At 44.1% G+C, this 23226-nt stretch overlaps 1 protein-coding gene across 1 annotated transcript in view; it reads left to right on the top strand.

Annotated features, from left to right (window-relative positions):
• The window catches only part of LOC122565415 (excitatory amino acid transporter 1-like), a 72036-nt gene extending 49043 nt beyond the window's left edge, over window positions 1-22993 (top strand). Inside the window, exons 4-6 of the mRNA XM_043721370.1 lie at window positions 1061-1255; window positions 18396-18530; window positions 22789-22993. Coding sequence (XP_043577305.1) covers window positions 1061-1255; window positions 18396-18530; window positions 22789-22993 — 535 coding nt within the window. The remainder of the gene's footprint in view (window positions 1-1060; window positions 1256-18395; window positions 18531-22788) is intronic.
• The last annotated feature ends 233 nt before the right edge of the window (window positions 22994-23226 follow it).

Consider the following 23226-nt stretch of genomic DNA (forward strand, 5'->3'; position numbering starts at 1 on the left):
GGACTGGAGGGCTTGCCTTATGAAGAAAGGCTGAATAAGCTCAGACCTTTCTCTCTGGAGAGAAAAGGAGGAGAGGAGACTTGATCGAGGTGTACAAAATAATGAGTGGAATAGATAGAGTCAATAGCCAGAGACTTTTCTTCAGGGCAGGATTGACTGGTATGAGGAGTCATAGTTTGAAGATATTAGGAGGAAGGTATAAAGGAGATGTCAGAGGTAGGTTCTTTACACAGAGTCGTGAATGCATGGAATGCATTGCCAGCTGTGGTGGTGGAAGCAGAGTCATTAGGGACATTTAAGTGTCTGCTGGACATTCACATGGATAGCAGTGAGTTGAGAGGTGTATAAGTTATTATATTTTACATTAGGATTAAACCTTGGCACAACACCTTGGGCCAAAGGGCCTGTTCTGTGCTGTACTTTTCTATGTTCTATGTTCTATGAAGGGAATAGATAACATAGAAGCAGGGAGGAGGCTTTGACAAAGGGCCAGTTAGACTCGAAACGTCAGCTCTTTTCTCTCCTTACAGATGCTGCCAGACTTGCTGAGATTTTCCAGCATTTTCTCTTTTGGATAAAAACAGGGAGGTTGTTTCCACTCGTGGGTGAAACTGGAACTAGGGGATGTAGCAGTTGAGGCCACTTCATTAAATAATTTTAAGTCTAAGATCGACACATTTTTGAGCAGTAAAGGAATTAAGGGTTATGGTGAGTGGGTGGCTAAGTGGAGCTGAGACCATGGAAAGATCAGCCATGATCATATTGAATAGCAGAGCAGGTTTGATCATAACATACGAAATACCTCCTATTTCGTATGTTTTGATCTTACCACTCTTGCTACTGACCTCCTCAGCCACTTTTACAATGCCAGCGTCACTTTCTGGAAACAAAACCTACCACATCTATCAACTGGGGTCACAGAGTGACATGTACAAATATAGACATAAATGTGAACACAGACACACAGTTCCACAAAAATGGACAGATTTCCTGGCCTAAAATATTGATGTTGTGACTCACTGCTCTGCCAGACTGACATTTATCTTCTACTGCCTTCCAGCTCAGCCACTTTACCTATTACATTTCGATGCCTGGAGGACAAAATTGGACTGGATAAACGAATTACCAGATTTGTGCTGCCTGTGGGTGCCACAATTAACATGGATGGCACTGCACTGTACGAAGCACTTGCTGCTATCTTCATTGCACAAGTTAACAACTTTGAACTCAACTTTGGACAAATCATCACCATCAGGTAACAGTGATGTTTACTCAAATAACCAAAGTTACTCCTGGAATATAAACAGATATATTTCAAAGTATCATGTGAAGATCCTTGTGCTTTGGGGAAATGTCTATATTTTCTTTTTGTGAGATGTCCTAAGTCCAAAAGTGAACTAAATTCTGGCAATGTATCCTCAAACATCCGGGAAGTGCTCATGTGATCTATATTGCTGTAGGACCCTATGGACAGCTGATTGTATTGTATTACAGGTGGTCTCAAGGTCCAGAAAGACATGTATCTGCGAGTAAAATAGAACCTGAAGTTAAAGGATACAAGAAGGCACCATTTACAAGCTGTGTGTGATACAGTTTAAAATGACAGAATGCTATGAGAGGGAGAACAGGAATTGTGGCTTGTAAAGGCCAATTATGTGTCGATTGCCTGAGCCAATCAAATCATTTAAAGGAATCAGAGAGAAGGGGAACTCTGTCACCAAGACTGTTGTGAACCTTGTTTGAAAGGTTATGTAGGGTGTGTTGTTTGGGTCCTACCGATATCTTGAACTATAGATAGAATTTGGCTGCCAAGGAAAGCGAATTGAGGACCAAATTCATTGATTGTGAAGTAGATATCAAAGGTTGAATCACAAGCAAAATGGGCAGAATCCTAAGGCCCTGAACAACATGGGCTCTAGCAAGAAATATGGGGAAATCACATGAGAATTCCAGCAAGGCATTTCTTGCCATTGGGAGCAGCAAAGATGCTTGTTATCGAGGATTATTGAATAATTAATATGCACTTTCCTACAATACTATGGGATAGATAGGAACTAGGGGCTGGGGAGTCAAAATATGAATGCCCATGGGGGTATCTGGAGATTCCAGCTTGCTCTTTGCTTCTCCAGATCTCCATCTTGGACACCCAACATTTCAGGGCATGCTCCAGGACAGTATCTGCATGCACCCCATGGCATCTGACACATGCAAATCTCTTCACACTCTCACGGCACATCCCCGATTTACTTACAACACTCTTGAAGGAGAGCTGCACCTCTAACTGTAATTATGTGGAATGAAATAACTACAATAGCAAGAAGTGCTTTTGAATCAGAAAATGTCAAATTAATCTGGGTTGAGATAAGAAATAAAGCAAGAGAAAAGATGCTAGTAGGTATAATCTATAAGCCGCGAATGGTAGCTATAATAGATCAGGAAATAATTAGTGTAAAAAGGCAGTGGGTGACTTTAATCTTCATGTAGATTGGGATAGTCAGATTTGCACAGGAAGCCATGAGAAAGAATTCAGAGTGTGTATTTGGGACAGGTTCCTAGAACAATATGTGATGGATCCAACCAATGATCAGGCTATTTTGGATCTGGCAATGTGTAATGTGTCAGGTTTAATAAATAATGTCAGAATAAAACATCCCCTTGGAAACAATGATTATAAATGGCAAAATGTATCATTTAGTTTGAGAGGAAGGAACCTGGGAACAATTGCATCTTACCAACTTAATATAATTCTTTGAGGAAGTGACAAAGTTGATTGATGCGGGAAGAGCTGTAGATGTCATATACATGGACTCCAGTAAGGCGTTTGATAAGGTTCCTCACGGTAGGCTGATGGAGAAAGTAAAGTCACATGGGGTCCAGGGCGTACTAGCTGGATGGATAGAGAACTAGCTGGGCAGCAGGAGACAGAGAGTAGTAGCAGAACAGAGTTTCTCAAAATGGAGAATTGTGACCAGTGGTGTTCCACAGGGATCCGTGCTGGGACCACTGTTGTTTGTGATATACAAAAATGATCTGGAGGAAGGTATAGGTGGTCTGATGAGCAAGTTTGCAGGTGACACTAAGATTGGTGTAGTAGCAGATAGTGAAGAGGACTGTCAGAGAATACAACAGAATATAGATACATTATGGGAGTTGGGCAGAGAAATGGCAGAATAAGTTCAATCCAGACAAATGCGAGGTGATGCATTTTGGAAGATCCAATTCAAGAGTGAACTACACGGTAAATGGAAAAGCCCTGGAGAGATCTGGGTGTTCAAATCCATTGTACCCTGAAGGTGGCACTGCAGATCAGTAGAGTGGTCAAGAAGGCATACGGTGACAGAGTATTGAGAACAAGAGTTGGCAGGTCATGTACAACTGTATAAGACTTTGGTTCAGCCATACTTGGAATACTGCGTACAGTTCTGGTCACCACATTACTGAAAGGATGTGGATGCTTTGGAGAGGGTGCAGAGGAGATTCACCTGGATGTTGCTGCACGGTATGGGGGCACTACCTATGAAGACAGGTTGAGTACATTAGGATTATTTTCATTAGAAAGACAGATTGAGGAGGAACCTTATTGAGATCTACAAAATCATGATAGGTACAGACAGAGTGGATAGCAAGAAGCTTTTTCCCAGAGTGGGGGACTCAATTACCGGAGGTCATGAGTTCAAGGTGAGAGCAGAAAAGTTTAAGAGACATATACGTAGAAAGCTCTTTACATCGAGGGTGGTGGGTGCCTGGAACGCATTGCTAGCAGAGGTGGTAGAGGTGGGCATGATAGCATCATTTAAGATGTATCTAGACAGATACATGAATGAGCAGGGAGCAATGGGATACAGATCCTTAGAAAATGGGTGACAGGTTTAGGTAGAGGATCTGGATCAGTAAAAGCTTGGAGGGCTGAAGGGCCTGTTCTTGTGCTGTAATTTGCTTTGTTCTTGTTCTAATCATAAATAAGGATAATAACAAAGGAATTATAGCAGAGTTACTGTAATGGATTGGGGAAGGACTTTCACAGCAAAGGCAACTGAAGAGCAATGGCAGACGTTTAAGAAAATAGATAATGGAGATCCAAGATGGCGGCGGTCTGGGTGGTCTGCTGTGCTGGCCTTTGTGCCATACCCCTGGCAAGATGGACCTTTACCCCGCCTCGTTAATCACTCCAGGAGAAAAAGCGATAATAAAAAGTTACTGAACACCTGGAGCTGCTAGAATTGTGGTTTGACAGCTCTAAGATCAGGATGAAGGCAAATCAAAGAAAGGGGGCAAAAGGGGTACAGCAGGCAGGGACCTCCCCTACTGCATCGGGGGCACCTGGAGCCATTGCTCAAACTCCCGGGGCAGCCCTTTTGGATTTAATGGGGCAGCAGCATTTACTCTCAGAGTTTGCCAAACTCCGAGAAAAGATTAAAGCAACGTTGGAGCCAATATCTGCCATGCTGAAAAAGCATGAGCAGGAGATTCAAACACTGGACTGAAGGGTAGAAGCAGTGGAGCAGAGGACCGCGGCATTGGAGACCATGGGGGAGCTCTTGGGAGAAAGGATCCGAATACTGGAAGACCAGGGTCGGGTCCTTCAGGAACAAGTGGAGAATCTGGAAAATAAAAGTAGAAGAAAAAACGTACGGCTCTGGGGTGTCCTGGAGTGTGAGGAAGGCGAGGACCTCGTTGGTTTTCTGGAGAAGTGGCTCCTGAAGTTCCTGGGGCTGGAGTTGGAGTTGGGCCTGGTGAGTGTGGAGCGGACCCACCGAATCGCAATGCGCAGGTTTGGGCCGGATCCGGGCCCCCGCCCAGTCCTAGTGCAACTCCAGCACTGTAAAGAAAAACAGTTAGTGATTGAAACAGCAAAAAGACTGGGAAGAGATCCACAGGATTTAACATACAAAGGCTCAAGAATAATGTTTTTTCAAAACTTCTCAGAGTCATAATTAAGAAAAGGGCATTTGATGAAGATAAGAGAAAATTAAAGGATCTGAACATTCAATATTCCTCGAGGTACCTGGCCATGTTGTGCATCGCTCACAGAAGGATGGTATATAATTTTGATTCAGTAGAAAAGGAGAAGGATTTTGTGAACTCTGTGAAATAAAGGACTCAGGTCAGGAGTGGGGAGAGGGGAAGGGACACAGTTACAGACAGTGGTAGTTTCTCTTTACTTTATCTGCTGCTTTTTTTTCCTCTCTTCCCTTTTCGTGGTTATTGGTCTTATACATTTTGTACTGCCTTGGTGTAAAACCTGATTTATTTATCATTTTGGTCGGTTGGTTGTTATCTGGGATTTTCTTTACTGCTGTCCTTTTGTTTTCGGATTGGGGGTGGCTATACCTCTGGTTAAGATGCATGGAGAAGAGGTGCTGGGGGGAGACTGGGCATCCACTGTTAACTCTCAGAAATGCAAATAACATGTTTTCTTTGTGAATTGTCTGGGACTGGGGCACGGTCTCAGCTGGAAGGAGCCAAGATGGTAGCAAGGATAGGGAGAATTGCTCCTTATGGGCAAGGTGGGGGGGGGGGGGAAATCTCTAGTGAGCTGGGGCTTATTTGGGTGTTTGCTTAAGATAAATGTAGTGGTTAGTTTGTTAGCTGTAGTAGTTTTTAGACTTTATAAGTTAATGTTTTTTTCGCTCGTTACACCTCAGATAAGCATCCTTCTCTTGGGAAACCACAGGCTTCCCTGGATGACCATGGCTAGTGATCTGTTTAGGTGGTGCACCTGGAATGTAAAAGGGAGCCATTCCCCCATTAAAAGAAAGAAGGAGCTGTCAAGCCTTGGTTGAAAGGGTTGACATCGCCCTGCTGCAGGAGATGCATTTAACTGATAAGGAACATCTGAAGCTGCAGTAGGGCACATTATGACAGGGTATTCTTCTCCTCCTTTAGCTCCAAGAGTAGAGGAGTGGCTATACTGGGAAGAAGGAGCCTCCCATTCCAGGTAACTGAGCAAATTAAGGATGAACACGAATGGTTTGTCATTCTTAAAGCTCTAATATGTGGAGAAGAATATGGCAGCCTGAACGTTTATTATCCACCGGCACACCGTCTTAAATTTCTAATTGATGCAGTTGCTAAATTAATCAATCGTGGGGTGTGCCGGCACGGTGGCACAGTGGTTAGCACTGCTACCTCACAGCGCCGGAGACCCGGGTTCAATTCCAGCCTCAGGCGACTGGCTGTGTGGAGTTTGCACATTCTCCCCGTGTCTGCGTGGGTTTCCTCCGTGTGCTCCGGTTTCCTCCCACAGTCCAAAGATGTGCAGGTCAGGTGAATTGGCCATGCTAAATTGCCCGTAGTGTTAGGTAAGGGGTAAATGTAGGGGTATGGGTATGGGTGGGTTGCGTTTCAGCGGGTTGGTGTGGACTTGTTGGGCCGAAGGGTCTGTTTCCACACTGTAATGTAATCTAAAAAAAATCTAATCAGAGGAGGGGATTTGAATCGCCTAATAGATCCCAAGGTAGACAGGATGCCAAGGGTCCCGGCAGGTACGCCCACGCAATCTAGACAGTTGTGTGAGGAGTTAGGATTAGTAGATGTGTGCAGGCATCTCTACCCTCATGGAAGAGACTTTACTTTCTATTTCAACCCACACAAGTGCCACACATGAACTGACATGTTCCTTATGCCGTCAGTTTGTTTGGACAGAACATTGGCTTTTAAACTTTAGAATATAACCATCTCGGACCATGCGCCAGTGTATTTAGATGTTAAAATCAAGGATGGTAGAATGGGTACACAGCACTGGCTCATGGATCCATTCCTGTTAAGGATAGCCAATTTATTGAATACATTACAAGAGAGTTCAGGGCCTACTGGGATATCAACTCTAGTACAGCCAGTAATTTGGCAATACTTTGGGAAGCCACAAAGGCATATTTATGAGACCTGATCATTTCGTATTCAATGATTAGAAGGAGGCAGAGGGACAGCAACAGATGCTGAAGACCCGGCTGAAGGTAGCTGAAAAAGCATATTATTTTATTGGTCTTCATTGGTCAAGCTGCAGCGGGTCATGGTTCTCTGGGCTGCTCTCAACTCATTGCACACACAGGTGGCAAATAAAGGGGTCTTCTTTGCTAAACAAAGATTGTTTAAATTTTGAGATAAGCCAGGTAGATACTTGGCATATCTGGCTAGAAAGAAAAATGCTTCCCAATCCGTTATGTCTGTTGGAGAGAAGGCTGCCACAGTTATCCGTGAGGAGGCTAATATCTCCCTAATTTTAAAGAAGGGGAAAGACCCTGAAGAATGTGCTTCATACAGACCAATTTCATTATTGAATGTTGACGTTAAAATTCTGTCAGAGGTGCTGGCCCTGAGGTTGGAAAAAGGTGTTGCCCTATATTACGAAAGAAGATCAGACGGGTTTTATCAAGGGCAGTAACTCCTCCAACAATATCAGGAGGGTACCAAACATAGTGCAGGTATACCAGCAAAGATTGATTCCAGGTTTGGTGGTCTCCCTACTCGCAGAAAAGGCGTTTGACCAGATAGAATGGCTGTATCTGTTTGGGGTCCTAGAGCGCTTTGATCTGGGGGGAGCCTTTGCTAGGTGGGTGGCAGTGTTGTATAATGATCCTAAGGCTGCAGTCATCACAAATGACACGAAGTCAGATAACTTTAATATAGGGAGAGGTAGTCGACGGGGGTGTCCTCTTTATTTATCTTGGCAACTGAGCCATTAGCTGAGGCTATCTGGAGGGATCCTGAAATAGTGGCGCCAAGGGTGAGAATGGGGGAGCATAAGATGACCCTATATGCTGATGATGTCCTTTTATTCTTGGTCAGTTCGGATAAGTCCATTCCTCAATTGATTCAAAAAATTTATTTATTTGGCAGTTTTGCGGGAGACAGGATCGACCTCACAAAATCAGAAGCCATGCTGGTGGGGGGATTAGGGGAGGTGCCTGATCTGAACGATTGAATGCAGTTCCTGTTTAGATGGTCATCAAAAAGCTTTTTTTGTGTTTGGGAATTTTTATTAACCCTGCCTTCCACTACTGGAGAGGTTAAAACAGGATTTGCAGCGGTGGAGGGGAATTACCGTTGTCATGAATAGCCCTGACCAAAATGAATGTTCTTCCTCGCTTGTTGTACTCCTTGAGAATGCTCCCATTATTGCTACCCAGACGAGTATTACGGAGGGTCAGTGGTTGGCTAGAGTCCTTTACTTGGTGTCGCAGCTGTCTCCTAATTAAATTCAGTAAATTGCAGCTCCTGCAGGTTTGGCATAGCGTGGCGTGGCGGGGTTGGGTGGGGGGGGGAGCGTGGGGAGGGGGGTGAAATTGGACCTTCCGGACTTGAAGAGATATCAAATAAGCGCCCTTTAGCATACATGGATGACTGGGTACGGGGTGGGGGGGTGGAATTCGGAGTCATTTTGGTTTGACGTTGAAGCCTCGCAGTCAAGATGTCCCCAAGTTAATGTATTATTCATGGAGAAGATGAAATCCGTGATCAAACAGTGTAAGAGTCCAATCATTTTAAATATGGTGAAAGCCTGGAGGATAATGTGGCAAGATGAGGGCAATTGGACTAAGACCTCGCTGATTACCCTGTTGGCAGGATCCCCAGGATTTAAACCTGGAGCAATGGACTCCGGCTTTAAGTCATGGGAGAATAAGGGGATCTCTAGTTTGGGAGATTTATTCAAGGGGGAGGTCTTGATGTCATTTAGCCAACTAAGTCCGAAATATGGATTGTCTAATAGGGACCTTTTCTGGTCCTTTCAGATAAGGGATTCTATATAGAGGAAGACCACGCTCCTGGCTCAGCCTTACAAGTCAGATGTGGAGAAAAGTGTGCTCCAGTGTACGGGCGCTCTTTCAGTTAGTATTTTGTATCATTTACAGAAAGGACGTGCCTTAGGAGATGTGGTGAGACTCTGTAGGACTTGGAATCGGGAACTAGGAGAGGATATTTCATTTGAAATATGGGAAGATATATGGGAAAATGTAAAGAAAATCTTAAAATGTAACAAAATGCAGGCCATGCAATTGAAGATTTGACACACGGCTCATATGGCACCAGAGAGGCTAGCTAAGTTCAAGAGAGGAGCGTCACCAGGGTGACCCAAATGTAACATGAGTGTAGGCACTCTCACACTATTGGTCAGGTTGCAAGATACTGGAGTGCCATAGTAAGGGAGCGGAAGGAAATCCTAGGAATTGAAGTCAAAGAAGACCCGGTATTTCTTCTGGGGTTTCCAAATTTGCCTCTCTGGGGGAACGTGGGAAGAGACTGTGTAATATTCTTACCCACTGTGCGAGGAAGAACATTTTAATGAATTGAATGTTGGAAAAACCCCCGGGTCTTATGGGATGGGGCAAGCTGGTGATGGAGCATCTCCCTAAGACTATCTCACAAATATGTTGCACCACAAAACAGAGCAATTTTATAAGACTTGGTGGCCCTTTCTAAATTATATTGACGCAGACTTATCAGCAATATTAATTGGGCCGTGATGTAGCCGTGGGAATCCATTTTGGTGCCCGTGGGACCCTGGGAGAGGTTAGCTGGGGAAAAAAGAAAGGTACAATGATTGGTCCACCCAGGGATGGGAGCTTCAGTGGAGGTGTGGTGAGTGAAATCGAATAAAGTAATGTGATATAATTTAAGTTAATTTGAATTCAGCTTAATTTAATATTTTAAAGTTTGATTGTAGTTTAATTTAAGTAGATACATTTGTTCTGGTAGAATAGTAGATAGTTTATTATTAATACTATTGTGAAATGATATTGTACTACCTCTACCTTCTTGTATTTGGTATTTTTTTTATATATAGTTGCTTTGTAAACGATTTGAAAAAGTTTTTAATATCCCAGTGAACAAGAACAATTCTAGGAAAGGGATAAACTAACCATGGATGAACAGGGAAGTTAACAACTGCACTAGACTGAAAGAAAATTATGTACAATGTGGCAAGGAACAGAGGCTAGCTACAGGATTGGGCAAGTTTTAATAATCAATGGAAGACAGCCAAAAAAGAAGAAAATAAACTTTCAGGGTAAATTTCCAGGTAATATTAAGAAAGCCTGCAAGAGCTTCCTTTAGTACATGAAAAGAAAGAAAGAAGCCAAAGTGAACATAGGCCTCTTAGAGAATGAACAGTTCATCCACTACACTAACACCTTCCACCCCGACCTCAAATTCACCTGGACAGTCTCGGACTCCTCCCTCCAGGCTGGAGAAATAATAATGGAGAACCAGGAAATAGCTGAGAAGTTCAATAAATACTTTACATTAATTTGCACAGTGGGAGACACTGATAGCATCCCAAAATTGATGGAGAATCTCAGCAGGAAGAAAGCAGAGTTAACATCTTGAGTGAGGTGGGTCTTCATCAGAACTGTTAGCAGATTGGAAAAACTGGTATTTATGCTGAAGCTAAGGTTTTGGGGTGGGGGGCACAGGGAGGGAGAGGTAAGCAGATAGGTGGGCATAGAGCCCAGAAACAGAGAATTATGAAAGGGGTAAATAAACAAAGTTATAATAGATAGCAGGCTGGGACAGAAGAAAAGTTGAAAGATAACAGTAAGAGCTAAGAGTAGAAAATGGGTAAGCTGTCCTGAATGTGACTCATGTAATATGAAAATGGTGAATGTGAGGACTGTAGATGCTGGAGCTCAGAGTCGAGAGTGTGGTGCTGGCAAAACACAGCAGGTCAGGTAGCATCTGAGGAGCAAGAGAATCAAAGTTTCGAGCAAAAACCTTTCATCAGGAATGATGCTGGGAGCCTAGGGGGTGGAGAGATAAATGGAAGAGGTGTGGGGCAGGAGGGAAGGTAGCTGAGAGTGCGATAGGTGGATGGAGGTGGGGGTAATGGTGATCGGTCAGAAGGGAGGGTGGAGCGGATAGGCGGGAAGGAAGATGGACAGATAGGACAGGTCATGAGGGCGGTGCTGAGTTGGAAATTTAGATCTGGGATAAGATGGGGGAGGGGAAATGAGGAAACTGGTGAAATCCACATTGATGCCATGGGGTTGGAGGGTCCCAAGGCGGAAGATGAGGCGTTCTTCCTCCAGGCAAGGTGGCTAGGGAGTGGCAATGGAGGAGGCCCAGGACCTGCATGTCCTTGGCAGAGTGGGAGGAGGAGTTGAAGTGTTTGGCCACGGGGCAGTAGGGTTGGTTGGTGCAGGTGTGTGCCAGAGATGTTTTCTAAAGTGCTCTGCAAGTAGGCGTCCTGTCTCCCCAACGTAGAGGAGACCGCATCAGGAGCAACGGATACAATAAATGACATGTGGAAGTGCAGATGAAACTTTGATGGATGTGGAAGGTTCCTTTGGGTTCTTGGACAGAGGTGAAGGGGGAGGTGTGGGCGCAGATTTTGCAATTCCTACAGTGGCAGGGGAAGGTGCCAGGAGGGGACGGTGGGTTGGTGAGGGGTGTGGATCTGACGAGGGAGTCATGAAGGGAACAGTCTTTACGGAAAGCGGATAGGGGTGGGGAGGAAAATATCTGTCTGATGGTGGGGTCCATTTGTAGATGGCAGAATTGGCAAAGGATGATGCGATGTATCCAGAGGTTGGTGGGATGGAAGGAAAGGACCGGGGGTTCTGTCCTTGTTATGGTTGGAGGGGTGGGAGGTGCGGGAAGTGGATGCAATGCGTTGGAGGGCATCATCAATCACATGGGAGGGGAAATTGCGGTCTTTAAAGAAGGAGGCCATTTGGTGTGTTCTGTGGTGGAACTGGTCCTCCTGGGAGCAGATACGGTGGAGGCAGAGGAATTGGGAATAAGGGATAGCATTTTTACAGGAGGCAAAGTGAGAGGAGGTGTAGTCTAGGTAGCTGTGGGCGTCGATGGGTTTGTAGAAGATGTTAGTGTTGAGTTGGTCCTCGTTGATAGAGATGGAGAGGTCCAGGAAGGGGAGAGAGGTGTCTGAGATGGTCCAGGTGAATTTAAGGTCGGGATTGAATGTGTTGGTGAAGTTGATGAAGTGTTCAACCTCCTCATGGGAGCACGAGGTGGCCCCGATGCAGTCAACAATGTAGCGGAGGAAAAGATGGGGAGTGGTGCCAGAGTAACTATGGAAGATAGACTGTTCCACGTAGCCGATAAAGAGACAGGCATAGCTGGGGTCCATGCGGGTGCCCTTTCATCTGGAGGAAGATAGAAAGGAGAAATTATTGAGGGTGAGGACCAGTCCAACCAAATGAATTAGTGTCAGTGGAAAGATACTGGTGGGACATTGGGAGAGGAAGAAAAGGAGGGCTTGGAAGTCCTGGTCATGGCTGATGGAAATGTATAGGGACTGGATGTCCATGGTGAAGATAAGGCATTAGGGTCCAGGGAAATGAAAGTCTTGGAGGAGGTGGAAGGCATGGGTGGTGTCCCAAACGTATATGGGCAGTTCATGGATCTGGGGGGAATAGGACAGTATCGAAGTATGTGGAGATGAATTTGGTGGGATAGGAGCAGGCTGAGATGATGGATCAGCCGGGGTAGTCAGGCTTGTGGATCAGGAGGTAAAACCAGGTGGTGTGGGGTTCCCGAACTATGAGGTTGGAAGCTGTGGGTGGGAGTTCCCCTGAAGTGATGAGGTTGTGTACGGTCTGAGAGACGATGGTTTGGTGATGGGAGGTGAGGTTGTGGTCCATAGAGGTGCAGGGGGTGGGGGTGTTGGGAGTGGGGGGGTGCGGGGGTGCAGGTGCAGGTGCAGTAGGAGGTGGTGTCTTCAAGTTGGCGCCTGGTTTCAGTGGTATAGAGGTCAGTGCATCAAACTACCAATACACTCCCTTATCCGCTGGTTTGATGGTGAGTTGGGGTTAGAGCAGAGGCGGGTGGAGGGCTGTGCATTGTGAGGGTGAGAGGTTGGACTAGGTGAGGGGTTGGACAGGTTGAGGCAGTCAATGGGCCTAGGGGTACATGTGAATGAGTGACTGTGCTAAAAGCAACCCATGTCAAAACAGGACCAGATGTGGGGTAATAAAAAACATGTAAGGATGGAATCAGGCTGTAAAGTAATTGAACTTGATGTTGACTCCTTGAGGCCACAGGGTCCCAAAGAGAAAATGAGATGTTGTTCTTCGAGCTTGCACTGAGGCTGACTTGAACACTGCAGCAGGCCTGCGACAGAAATATTGGCGAGGGAACACAGCTTATGTTGAAGTAGCAGGCAACTGGAAGCTTGGGGTCAATTTGTGGACAGAAAGACCGACAAGTGCTGGTCATGATGGGATCTATCCTAGGATATTAAAGGAAGTAGCTACAGCAATAATGAATGCACTGGTAGCAATCTTAGACCCATAGAGGTCTACTGAACAGAAAAAGGGCTATCAGCCCATTGAGTCTGTGCCAGTCAAAAACAACTACCTAACTATTCTAATCTCATTTTTTAGCATTTAGCCTTTTATGCCTTGGCATCACATCTAAATGTTATTCGGCCTCCACCACCGTTACAGGCAGTAAGTTCAGACAGCCACTAACTGCTTGGTGAAAAAATGCTTCCTCACATATTCCCCTGCAAAACAGATGTACTGCAGGGGACAATGACCTCTCAGGGGAAACCAGTAACAGCCAATTTACTGCACCATGGACCTGATCTATTGGAGAGGAAGAGAAAGTGTGGGAATGCAATAGTTACAGGGATTCAATTGTAATGGGAATAGAAAGGGTAGTGAATCTTGGGAGGAGTATGATGATATTCTGGGGTATGTCAATATAAAAAAGAGATGTTGGGTATTTTGAAAAACGTTAAGATGTCAAGTATCCAGAATGCTGGGGAGGCAGTTGAGGAAATTGTTGAGGCCTTGTATGAAACTTTTGGATTCTCTTTAGTCACTAGAGAGGTCCCAGAGGACTGGAGGCTAGCCAGTGTTGTCCCTTTGTTTAAGAAAGGCAGCAGGAATAATCAGGAAATTACAGGCCAGTGAGTCTTAGACAATGGAAGGGAAAATATTGGAGAACATTCTTAGGGGCAGGATTTATTCAGATTAGTGGAGATGGAGTCCAGACAGAGAGAAAAATAGTTTAGGCAGAAAAAGAAATGAGTAAAGGTAAGCCTGGGAAAATCAAATGCTGATTTTGGGGACATTTGTGGCTGACAATGAGTTGTTTGTGGGAGCAGCTTCTGTGATGACAATGTCTGTTGTGTGGAGGTTGGGGTCAGGACATCAGAGAAGATGCACAAGCCCTAACATTGTTGAATGCAATATTGAGTCCAGAAGGCTTCAGGGTTCTCAAACAGAAAATGAGTGCTATCCTTCCAGCTTATGCTGAACTTTGCTGAGACAGAAATGTTGGTTAGGGAACATCGTGGTTGGGGTGTTGAAGTGGCAGACAGCTGGAAGCTCACAGTCATTTTTCAGACTGAATACAGGTGTTCTGCAAAGGAGTCACACATTCTGCGCTTCATCTCCCCAATGTAGAATTTTATATTCCATTTGAATGTCAGAAACTTGCAGCAGAATGAACTGTGTTAAACTTAAATAAAGGAGATTATATTGAAAGGAGGTAATTGAATTAGATTACTTACAGAGTGGAAACAGGCCCTTCGGCCCAACAAATCCACACCGACCCGCCGAAGCGCAACCCACCCATACCCCTACATTTACCCCTTACTTAATACTACGGGCAGTTTAGCATGGCCAATTCATCTGACCTGCACATCTTTGGACTGTGGGAGGGAACCGGAGCACCCGGAGGAAACCCACGCAGACACGGGGAGAACGTGCAAACTCCACACAGTCAGTCGCCTGAGGCGGGAATTGAACCCGGGTCCCTGGCACTGTGAGGCAGCAGTGCTAACCACTGAGCCACCGTGCCGCCCACAAAGTGTATTTGGAAGTAGATTGGCCATTGCCTCCCACACACCTGTCTGCTGTGCTGTGCCTCCTTGTACATTTGGATGAAGTTCCTAACTGCTGACACTATAAGGCCCTCTGCCACTTGGGGCTAAACAGATGTCTGGCAGCAAGAGAGGTCCCCAACATTGATAGCAGTCATTCCATGCAGGAGGACAGTGGGAGCAGACAGTCCTGGGGAGGGGAGAGTGGGAGCAGGCAGCCCTGGGGAGGGGAGTGTGGGAGTAGACAGTCCCAGGGAGGGGATAGTGGGAGCGGGCAGCCTCAGGGAGGGGAAAGTGGGAATAGACAGCCCTGGGGAGGGGAGAGTGGGAATAGACAGCCCCAGGAGCAACTGTGTTCCTTTGTTTTTTAACATTTTAGTAAGAAGAACTGTAATGTTAACTTCTTAACTAACTTTCCTTTCTTTTTTGCTTTTATGAAGATTCTGTACCTAGAAACATTTGTACCTAAGATGGTGCCATAAATGGCAGCTTGTAAACTTTTCACTATATTCATGCAAGTGTGTACATATGACAACAAAGCTAATTCAATTCAATGGCACCTCTGAGGCTGCAGAACTCTCTTCTTCACAAGTCATAGAACATAGAACATAGAACATAGAACAATACAGCACAGAACAGGCCCTTCGGCCCACGATGTTGTGCCGAACATTTGTCCTAGCTTAAGCACCTATCCATGTACCTATCCAATTGCCGCTTAAAGGTCACCAATGATTCTGACTCTGCCACTCCCACAGGCAGCGCATTCCATACCCCCAGCACTCTTCATCCTTCGCCGTTCCAACGAGAAAAGGCCGAGAACTCTCAACCTATCCTCGTACGACCTATTCTACATTCCAGGCAACATCCTGGTAAATCTTCTCTGCACCCTCTCCAAAGCTTCCACATCTTTCCTAAAGTGAGGCGACCAGAACTGCACACAGTACTCCAAATGTGGCCTAACCAAAGTCCTGTACAGTTGCAACATCACTTCACGACTCTTGAATTCAATCCCTCTGCTAATGAACGCTATTACATCATAGGCCTTCTTACAATCTCTATCCACCTGAGTGGCAACTTTCAAAGGTCGAAGATATTCCTTGTGGCAGATCGTCCCATTCTTTACTAGATAACCCAGTGGCAGCTTGAGAGTGTGTGCTGCTGGAAAAGCACAGCAGGTCATGCAGCATCCGAGGAGCAAGAGAATCGACGTTTTGGGCAGGAACCCTTTATCAGGAATGATGCTGGGAACCTTGGGGGCAGAGAGGCAGATGGGAGAGGGGTGGGGCTGGGGAGAAAGTAGCTGAGAGTTCAATAGGTAGATGGAAGTGGGGGTGAAAGTGATAGGTCAGAGAGGAAGGTGGTGTGGATATGTGGGAAGAAAGATTGACAGTTGGGACAGGTCATGGGGACGGTGCTGAGCTGGAAGGTTGGAACTGAGGTAAGGTGGGGGAAGGGAAATGAGGAAACTGGTGAAGTCCACATTGATGCCCTGGGGTTGAAGGCTCCCAAGCTTCCTCCAGGTGTTGGGTGGTGAGGGAGGGGCGATAGAGGAGGCCCAGGACCTGCATGTCCTCATCCTAGTGGGAGGGGAAGTTGAAATGTTCGGCCACGGAGCGGTGGGGTTGATTGGTGCAGATGTCCCAGAGATGCAAGACTCAAGTGAAAGATGGCGTCACAGCCGATGGTTAGAAGTGGTATGCAATGAATGACATTGCCAGCAGGGTCAATGTGAAAGCTGAAGTGGAATGAAGAATAGCACTTAGTCAGTTTGTGTATATCTCATCATTCCCCCAAGAGTAGTTCCAGTATTCTCCTGTGAGGGACAAAATTCTCTCCTCGGACTGGGTGAGGACCCAAATGTTGGGCAGCCCACCATCTGTCCTGGTACTTTCTGAGCTGTTTTCTCCTGTAATGAGGGACAGAGGGGGATTGAAAGTGGCTGACATTGTCATTAGCGGATTAGTCATTAGTAGTCTTTAAAATTGGTGCAGGTGCCAGGGATACCAATCTTTCAGCAAACATCAGACAATTTGAAAGTTCTTCTGGGAGTAAATGGGAAGGGGGTGCATCAGAGAGTAGGCAGTTAATAAGACACTTTTGATGAAGTGAGATCTTGCTGTGTCTCATGGAGAGAAACCTTCTGTGAAACTCGATGAATCTGACATATAGCCAAAAAAACCCAGAGGGTTCAGCCCTTAGTGTAGTTAACCAGTCTTAGAATCTATCTTACTACAATGTAATAAACTACTTCTTGTTACTTATATATGTGCCTCATCTGCCAAAGACATATTGTGGATGATCCTTTAACACTTAAAGTTAGCCCTCTAAACTGATTTTATACAGGGAGGATTGGTGGTAGCAAATGTACCCAAAGAAGATCCCAGCAGAACCAGATGCTAGCTGCTGGCATCTCTTACTACATGGCGCAAGTAGTGCCAGAGATGAGACATGGGACTAGCTGGGTTGGTCTTTCAGGCGGTAAGAATGAATAAGAAATGCCAAATTGCCAATCTTGTGGTGTAACAATTCAGTTATTCGGTGATTTAATAATGCAGGATGGTGGGGAGAGAATCGGTCAGTGGGATTAGTTTGAGATTGATCCAGGGGTCTGAGGAAAGAAGGAACAAGAGTTTAGTTTGATGTTGATGCGGGGCTAGGGAACAGAATAGATTAACGAGATTAGTTTGGGATTGATAGAAGATCACAGGAAGAAAGCGGGCAGTGGAATTAATTTGAGTTTGCTGGTGTAGCTAACTGGCTTTCTCATGCCTATGTTCATTGCAAACAAATCAGAATAATAAGGTCAATATAAACAGTCTGATATATTTGTCTTTAAATTTTTCTAAGAACTTAATGGGTTTTGGTCAGTACATACAATTGTATAAAACACATTACTGGGAATATAAATGTTGTAACACCAAAACCAAGTTGAAGGTCTCCTGAGTCGTGGAATATTTCTGTTGATGAATATTCAGTTTCCTTAAGAAATACCCAATTGGTCTTCCTATCTTCACGTTGTTGTCTTGTAAGAGCACACCGACACCCATATCACTTGCATCAATAGCCACCTCGAATTGCTTTGGGTAATTAGGTGGGGCCAACTATGTCCAATGTGGGCGGCACAGTGGCACAGTGGTTAGCAATGCTGCCTCACAGCGCCAGAGACCCGAGTCAAGTCCCGCCTCAGGCAACTGTCTGTGTGGAGTTTGCACATTCTCCCCGTGTCTGCGTGGGTTTCCTCCCATAGTCCAAAGATGTGCAGGTTAGGTGAATTGGCCATGCTAAATTGCCCATAGTGTTAGGTGAAGGGGTAAATGTAGGGGAATGGGTCTGGGTGAGTTGCTCTTCGGAGGGTCAGTGTGGACTTGTTGGGCCAAAGGGCCAGTTTCCACACTGTAATCTAATCTAAAAAAAAAATCAATTCTTCTGAAACTCTGTGAATAGTTGACGTGAGGGCAGTGGTTACAGGTTTTATGTAATGTTTGCCATTGTGAAGAAGTCCACTCCATCCCCAGCAGTCTGACTCAATTTAATTTTACAATGTTAGATTTGATGTGAATTATTCTGGACAAATTGCTTAATGCCTTTCTTTTTCTCTTCAAACCAGTATCACTGCCACAGCTGCTAGTATTGGTGCTGCTGGCATCCCACAGGCAGGCCTGGTTACCATGGTGATCGTACTGACATCGGTTGGACTTCCAACAGACGACATCACTCTGATCATTGCAGTGGATTGGTTCCTGTGCGTATATGTTTACTGACTTGTTTTGCAGAAATAGACCATTCAGTCCACTAGTTCATGCTTGTCTTCATGATCCATACAAACCTTCTCTCAACACATTTGCTCCCATTTCTTTCTCCATCATGCTTGCCTCATTTTCTCTTCAATAAATTATAGAATCATACAGTACAGAAGAGAGCCTTTTGCCCATCAAGTCTGTACCACTAAAAATAGACTATCTACGCGAGACTCTCCTGCACTAGACCCACAGCCTTGAATGTCATGATACTTCAACTACTCATCTAACTTTTTCAAAGGTTTGCCACCCCATCCACCCTTCTAGCCAGAGCGTTCCAAACTGCCAATACTCTCTGACTGACAATATTTTTCCTTAAATCCCCACTAAACTACTTGCATTTCACTTTAAAATTATACACCCTTGTTATGAACACTTCAATTAAGGGGAACAGTTGCTTTTTCTTCACCATGCTCTGCCCCTCATAAACTTGTACACCTCTTTCAGCTCCCCACTCAACCTTCTCTGATGCAAAGTAAACAACCCAAGCTTATCAGCCATAATCGAATGGCGGAGCAGACTTGATGAGATGAATGGCCTAATTCTGTTCAAATATTTTAAGGTCGTATCCATAAAATGCTCCATCCAAGGCAAAATCCTGATGAATTATAATGGGGAACAAAGAAATGGCTGACCAAATAAATATATATTTTGGTTCTGTCTTCACAAAGGAGGATTCAAATAATGCCTCAGTGATTTTGGGAAATGCATGGTCTGGTGAGAAGGATGCACTGAAGGAAATCAGTATGAGCAGGGAAATGGTGTTGAGGAAATTGATGGGATTAAAGGCAGATAAATCCCAAGGGCCTGATAATCTACATCCCAGAGGACATAAGGAAGTGGCCCTGGTTAATGGGGAGGCCATGGCCTAATGGCATTATTGCTAGACTGCTAATCTGGAGACCCAGAAAATATTCTGGAGGCTCAGGTTTGAATCTCGACATGGCAGATGATAGAATTTCAATTAAGAATCCCTGGAATTAAAGTCTAATGATGACCATAAATCCATTATTGATTGTTGAGAAAACAATCTGGTTCACTAATGTCCTTCATGGAAGGAAACTGACATCCTTACCTGGTCTGGCCCAAATGTGGGTGACTCTTACCTGCTTTCTGGGCAATTAGGGATGGGTAATAAATGGTGCCCTTATCCTGAGAATGAATTTTTTAAAATAGTGGATGTATTGATGATCATCTTTCAAGATTGTACAGGCTCTGCAACAATTCCTATGGATTGGAGAGTGGCTGATATAACTCCACTGTTTAAAGAAAGGAGGTAAAGAGAAAACAGGGATTAAAGACTGGTTAGCTTAAAACCAGTGGTGAGGAAAATGTTCGGGTCCACCACCATAAAAGATTTAACAGCAGAGCACTTGGAAAAAAAGAACAGGATTGGATAGATTTATGGTTTCTTTATAAGTCTCCTGGAGTTTTTTGACGAGGTAACTAGTTGAGTTAATGAGGGGAGCCAGTACATCAGGTTTACTTGGGCTTTCATGAAGCTTTTGATAAGATCCCACGAAAGAGATTAGCATGTAAAATTAAAAAACACTGGATTGTGGATATGGTACTGACATGGATAAAGAATTAATTGGCAGACAGAAACAAAGAGTAGAATTAATTTTGGTCTTTTTCCAAGAAGCAGTCGTGATTAGTGGGTACCACAGGGATCAGTGCTAGGATACAACTTTTCACAATATAAAATAGTGATGTAGGTGAGGGAACTATATGTAATATCTCGAAGTATGCAAATGTCATAAAGCTGGGAGGGAGGGTGAGCTGTGGGGAGGATGCAGAGATGCTTCGGTGTGATTTGGACAAGCTGACTGAGTGGGTAAATGCAGAGGAGATGAAGTATAATGTGGACAAGTGTGAGGTTATCCACTTTGGAAGCAAAAACAGGAAGGCAGATTATTATTTGAATGGTGACGGTTTGGGAAAGAGGAGGTGCAGTGACACTGGTGACCGTGTACACCACTTGGTCACAGTAAACATGCAAATACAGCTGACAATGAAGAAAGCAATGACTTGTCAGTCTTCGTAATGAGAGGATTTGAGTACAGGAGCAGGGTTTTTTTGTTGTAATTATGTCGGGCCCTGGTGAAACCACAATTGGAGTTTTGTGTGCAGTGTTGGTTTCCTTACCTGAGAAAGGTTGTTTTGGCTATGGAGGGAGGTAAGCAAAGGTTTACCAGACTGACTCCTGGGATAGCAGGTCTGATTTGTGAAGATTGGTTTAGACTATATTCAATTGACTTTGGAAGAATATAGGGTGATCTCTTAGAAACTTATAAAATTCTAAAAGGACTGGACATTGTAAGTGTGAGAAGGATGTTCCTGATGATCATGGAGCCAGTGGAAGGTGCTACTAAAGAATTAATATTATACATATGCAATTTACGCCTCTAAGGGACAACAGTTCTTGTTAATAAAGACAGCTGTGGAAAACTAAAGAGGTAATGGGCAACTTAACAATCACAAAAATCAAACAAAAAGGTAAAAGTAAAGCAGACATCCAGGTGTTTGGTAATGACACAAAGAATAACAAAAGGTTAACAAAGAGTTACTGAAGTTATAAAGACAGATTGGAGAAGTTATGACTGTTTTGTTTGGAGAAAATGCTGAAAAGGAAGTTGATAGAGATTTTGATGATCATGATGGGTTTGAACAGAGTTAGTTGGGGAGAAACAACCACACTTGAGAAAGGATTAAGAATGAGAGATCACAGATTTATGGTTATTGGCGAAAGAAGCAGAAGTGACATAAGGAAACACTTCTTCATTCAGTCAATCAGGATCTGGAATACTCTGTAGTTAATGTGTGTCACCTGAAGTGCTGAAAAAGGAATTTGATTGTTACCTGAAAAGGATTACAGGGAAGAAGACGGAAGAAAGGCTGCAGATCAATTGTTCTTTCAAATAGCCAGTGCAACTGAATGGGCCAAATGGTTTCCTTCTGCATTGTAATAATTCTATGATTCTGTGACAAAACACATAACAAGAGTTGCTAAAAAAGAATAGGAAAAGAAATTGCATAGGATTTCAGAAGCAACATAGGAAATATTTTGAATTACACTGGAAAATGTTATAGACCAAGCCAGACCCCCTCAAAATATTTTAAGAAGGTAGCCTAGACCCTAACTTTTTCTTATTTTCAAGGCAGATGTGAGATGGATATTCCAGGTGTGAAGCAGCTGGTCAAACCACTCGGCTTTAAGCAAAACAGAATTTATTTAAACTCTACAGTTGAAACACGATCAAAAGAAAATGGAATTTAGAAGAACTTAACTACTGGAAATGTAACTGACCCGATACAGTAACTGTTTCTAATTCACTGTTCCAATACACCAACATCCTTGAAACACACTCCTTGGCAAAAAGGCAAATTAAACACAGATTCTTACAGGCAGAAGGGAACAATATCCAAAGAGATTTCAAAAGAAGCTCAGGAGGTCTTTACTGAAGCTTACAGTTCCCCTGGACTCTCACATCATGTGACTGCTATAGCTAAAAACAAACTAGAAAAAACCTGAACTGGGAGAACTGGCTACTCCCCTTCCATTGTTGAACTAGACCCTTCAGCACCTCTGCCTTTACAACCTCTCTTCAAAAAATCCAAGGACAAAATAACCTTCTTAAAGTGACAGCATCATCACAAAAAGAAATTAGGAGTAATGGAAAAAACAGATATATTGGTGATACTTTTCCTCCATCTTCCATCTACACCTGAACAATTGTAGATTACCCCTATCTATGTGATTGAACCTTCATTATCTTTCATCTCCATCTAAATAGATTTGATTTCTACCATACTGACAGCTCCATCATTTGTTTGCCCTCCCACTGTACTGTCTTGACTAGGTACAGCTATTCAAACCCCGCTCATTCTCATAAGACAAGGAATTGCCAATATTGTAGATCTGAAACAAAAACAGAAATTTGGCAAAACTCAGCAGGTCTGGCAGTATCTGTGGGAAGAAAGTGGAGTTAACATTTGAGCTCGATGACTGATGATTCTGATGAAGAGGAACCAGACCCAAAATGTTAACTCTGCTTTCTTCCCACACATGCTTGTCAACCTGCTCTTATTTTCATATTTTCTAAATACTTCATGCACTGCAATGGTTAACTAATGTTCTCATTTCCGTGACTATGTCTATTTACGCATGTTGATGGATGTGTGTGTTGTTAATTGATTTTGTAGAGATCGACTGCGCACCACAACCAATGTCCTAGGAGATTCATTGGGAGCTGGCATTGTGGAGCACCTCTCACGTCATGAGCTTCAGAAAATGGATGCTGAGGGTTGCAACTCTGTCATCGAGGAAAATGAAATGAAGAAACCCTACCAACTTATCTGCCAGGACAATGACAACGAGAAGCCCATAGACAGTGAGACCAAGATGTAGACATGGATGAATACCAAGTTGAATCCACCCTCTGTTTCAATCAATCTCTTGTGCTATCTGCATTTAACCTGATCATGTTGGCTAGTTTGTGTTTTCTCGTATTAGAGGCTAGTCAGAAATTGTTACTTTTTAAATTTGAAATATTTGCTGTATACTTCATCTGTTTTTTTACCCCCACGCGCTTATTCCTATTATACATCAATGAGTGTGGGTAGATCTTCTTAGTCGTAGAG

This window comes from Chiloscyllium plagiosum, chromosome 2 (genome assembly GCF_004010195.1).
Source record: "Chiloscyllium plagiosum isolate BGI_BamShark_2017 chromosome 2, ASM401019v2, whole genome shotgun sequence".
NCBI lineage: Eukaryota > Metazoa > Chordata > Chondrichthyes > Orectolobiformes > Hemiscylliidae > Chiloscyllium > Chiloscyllium plagiosum.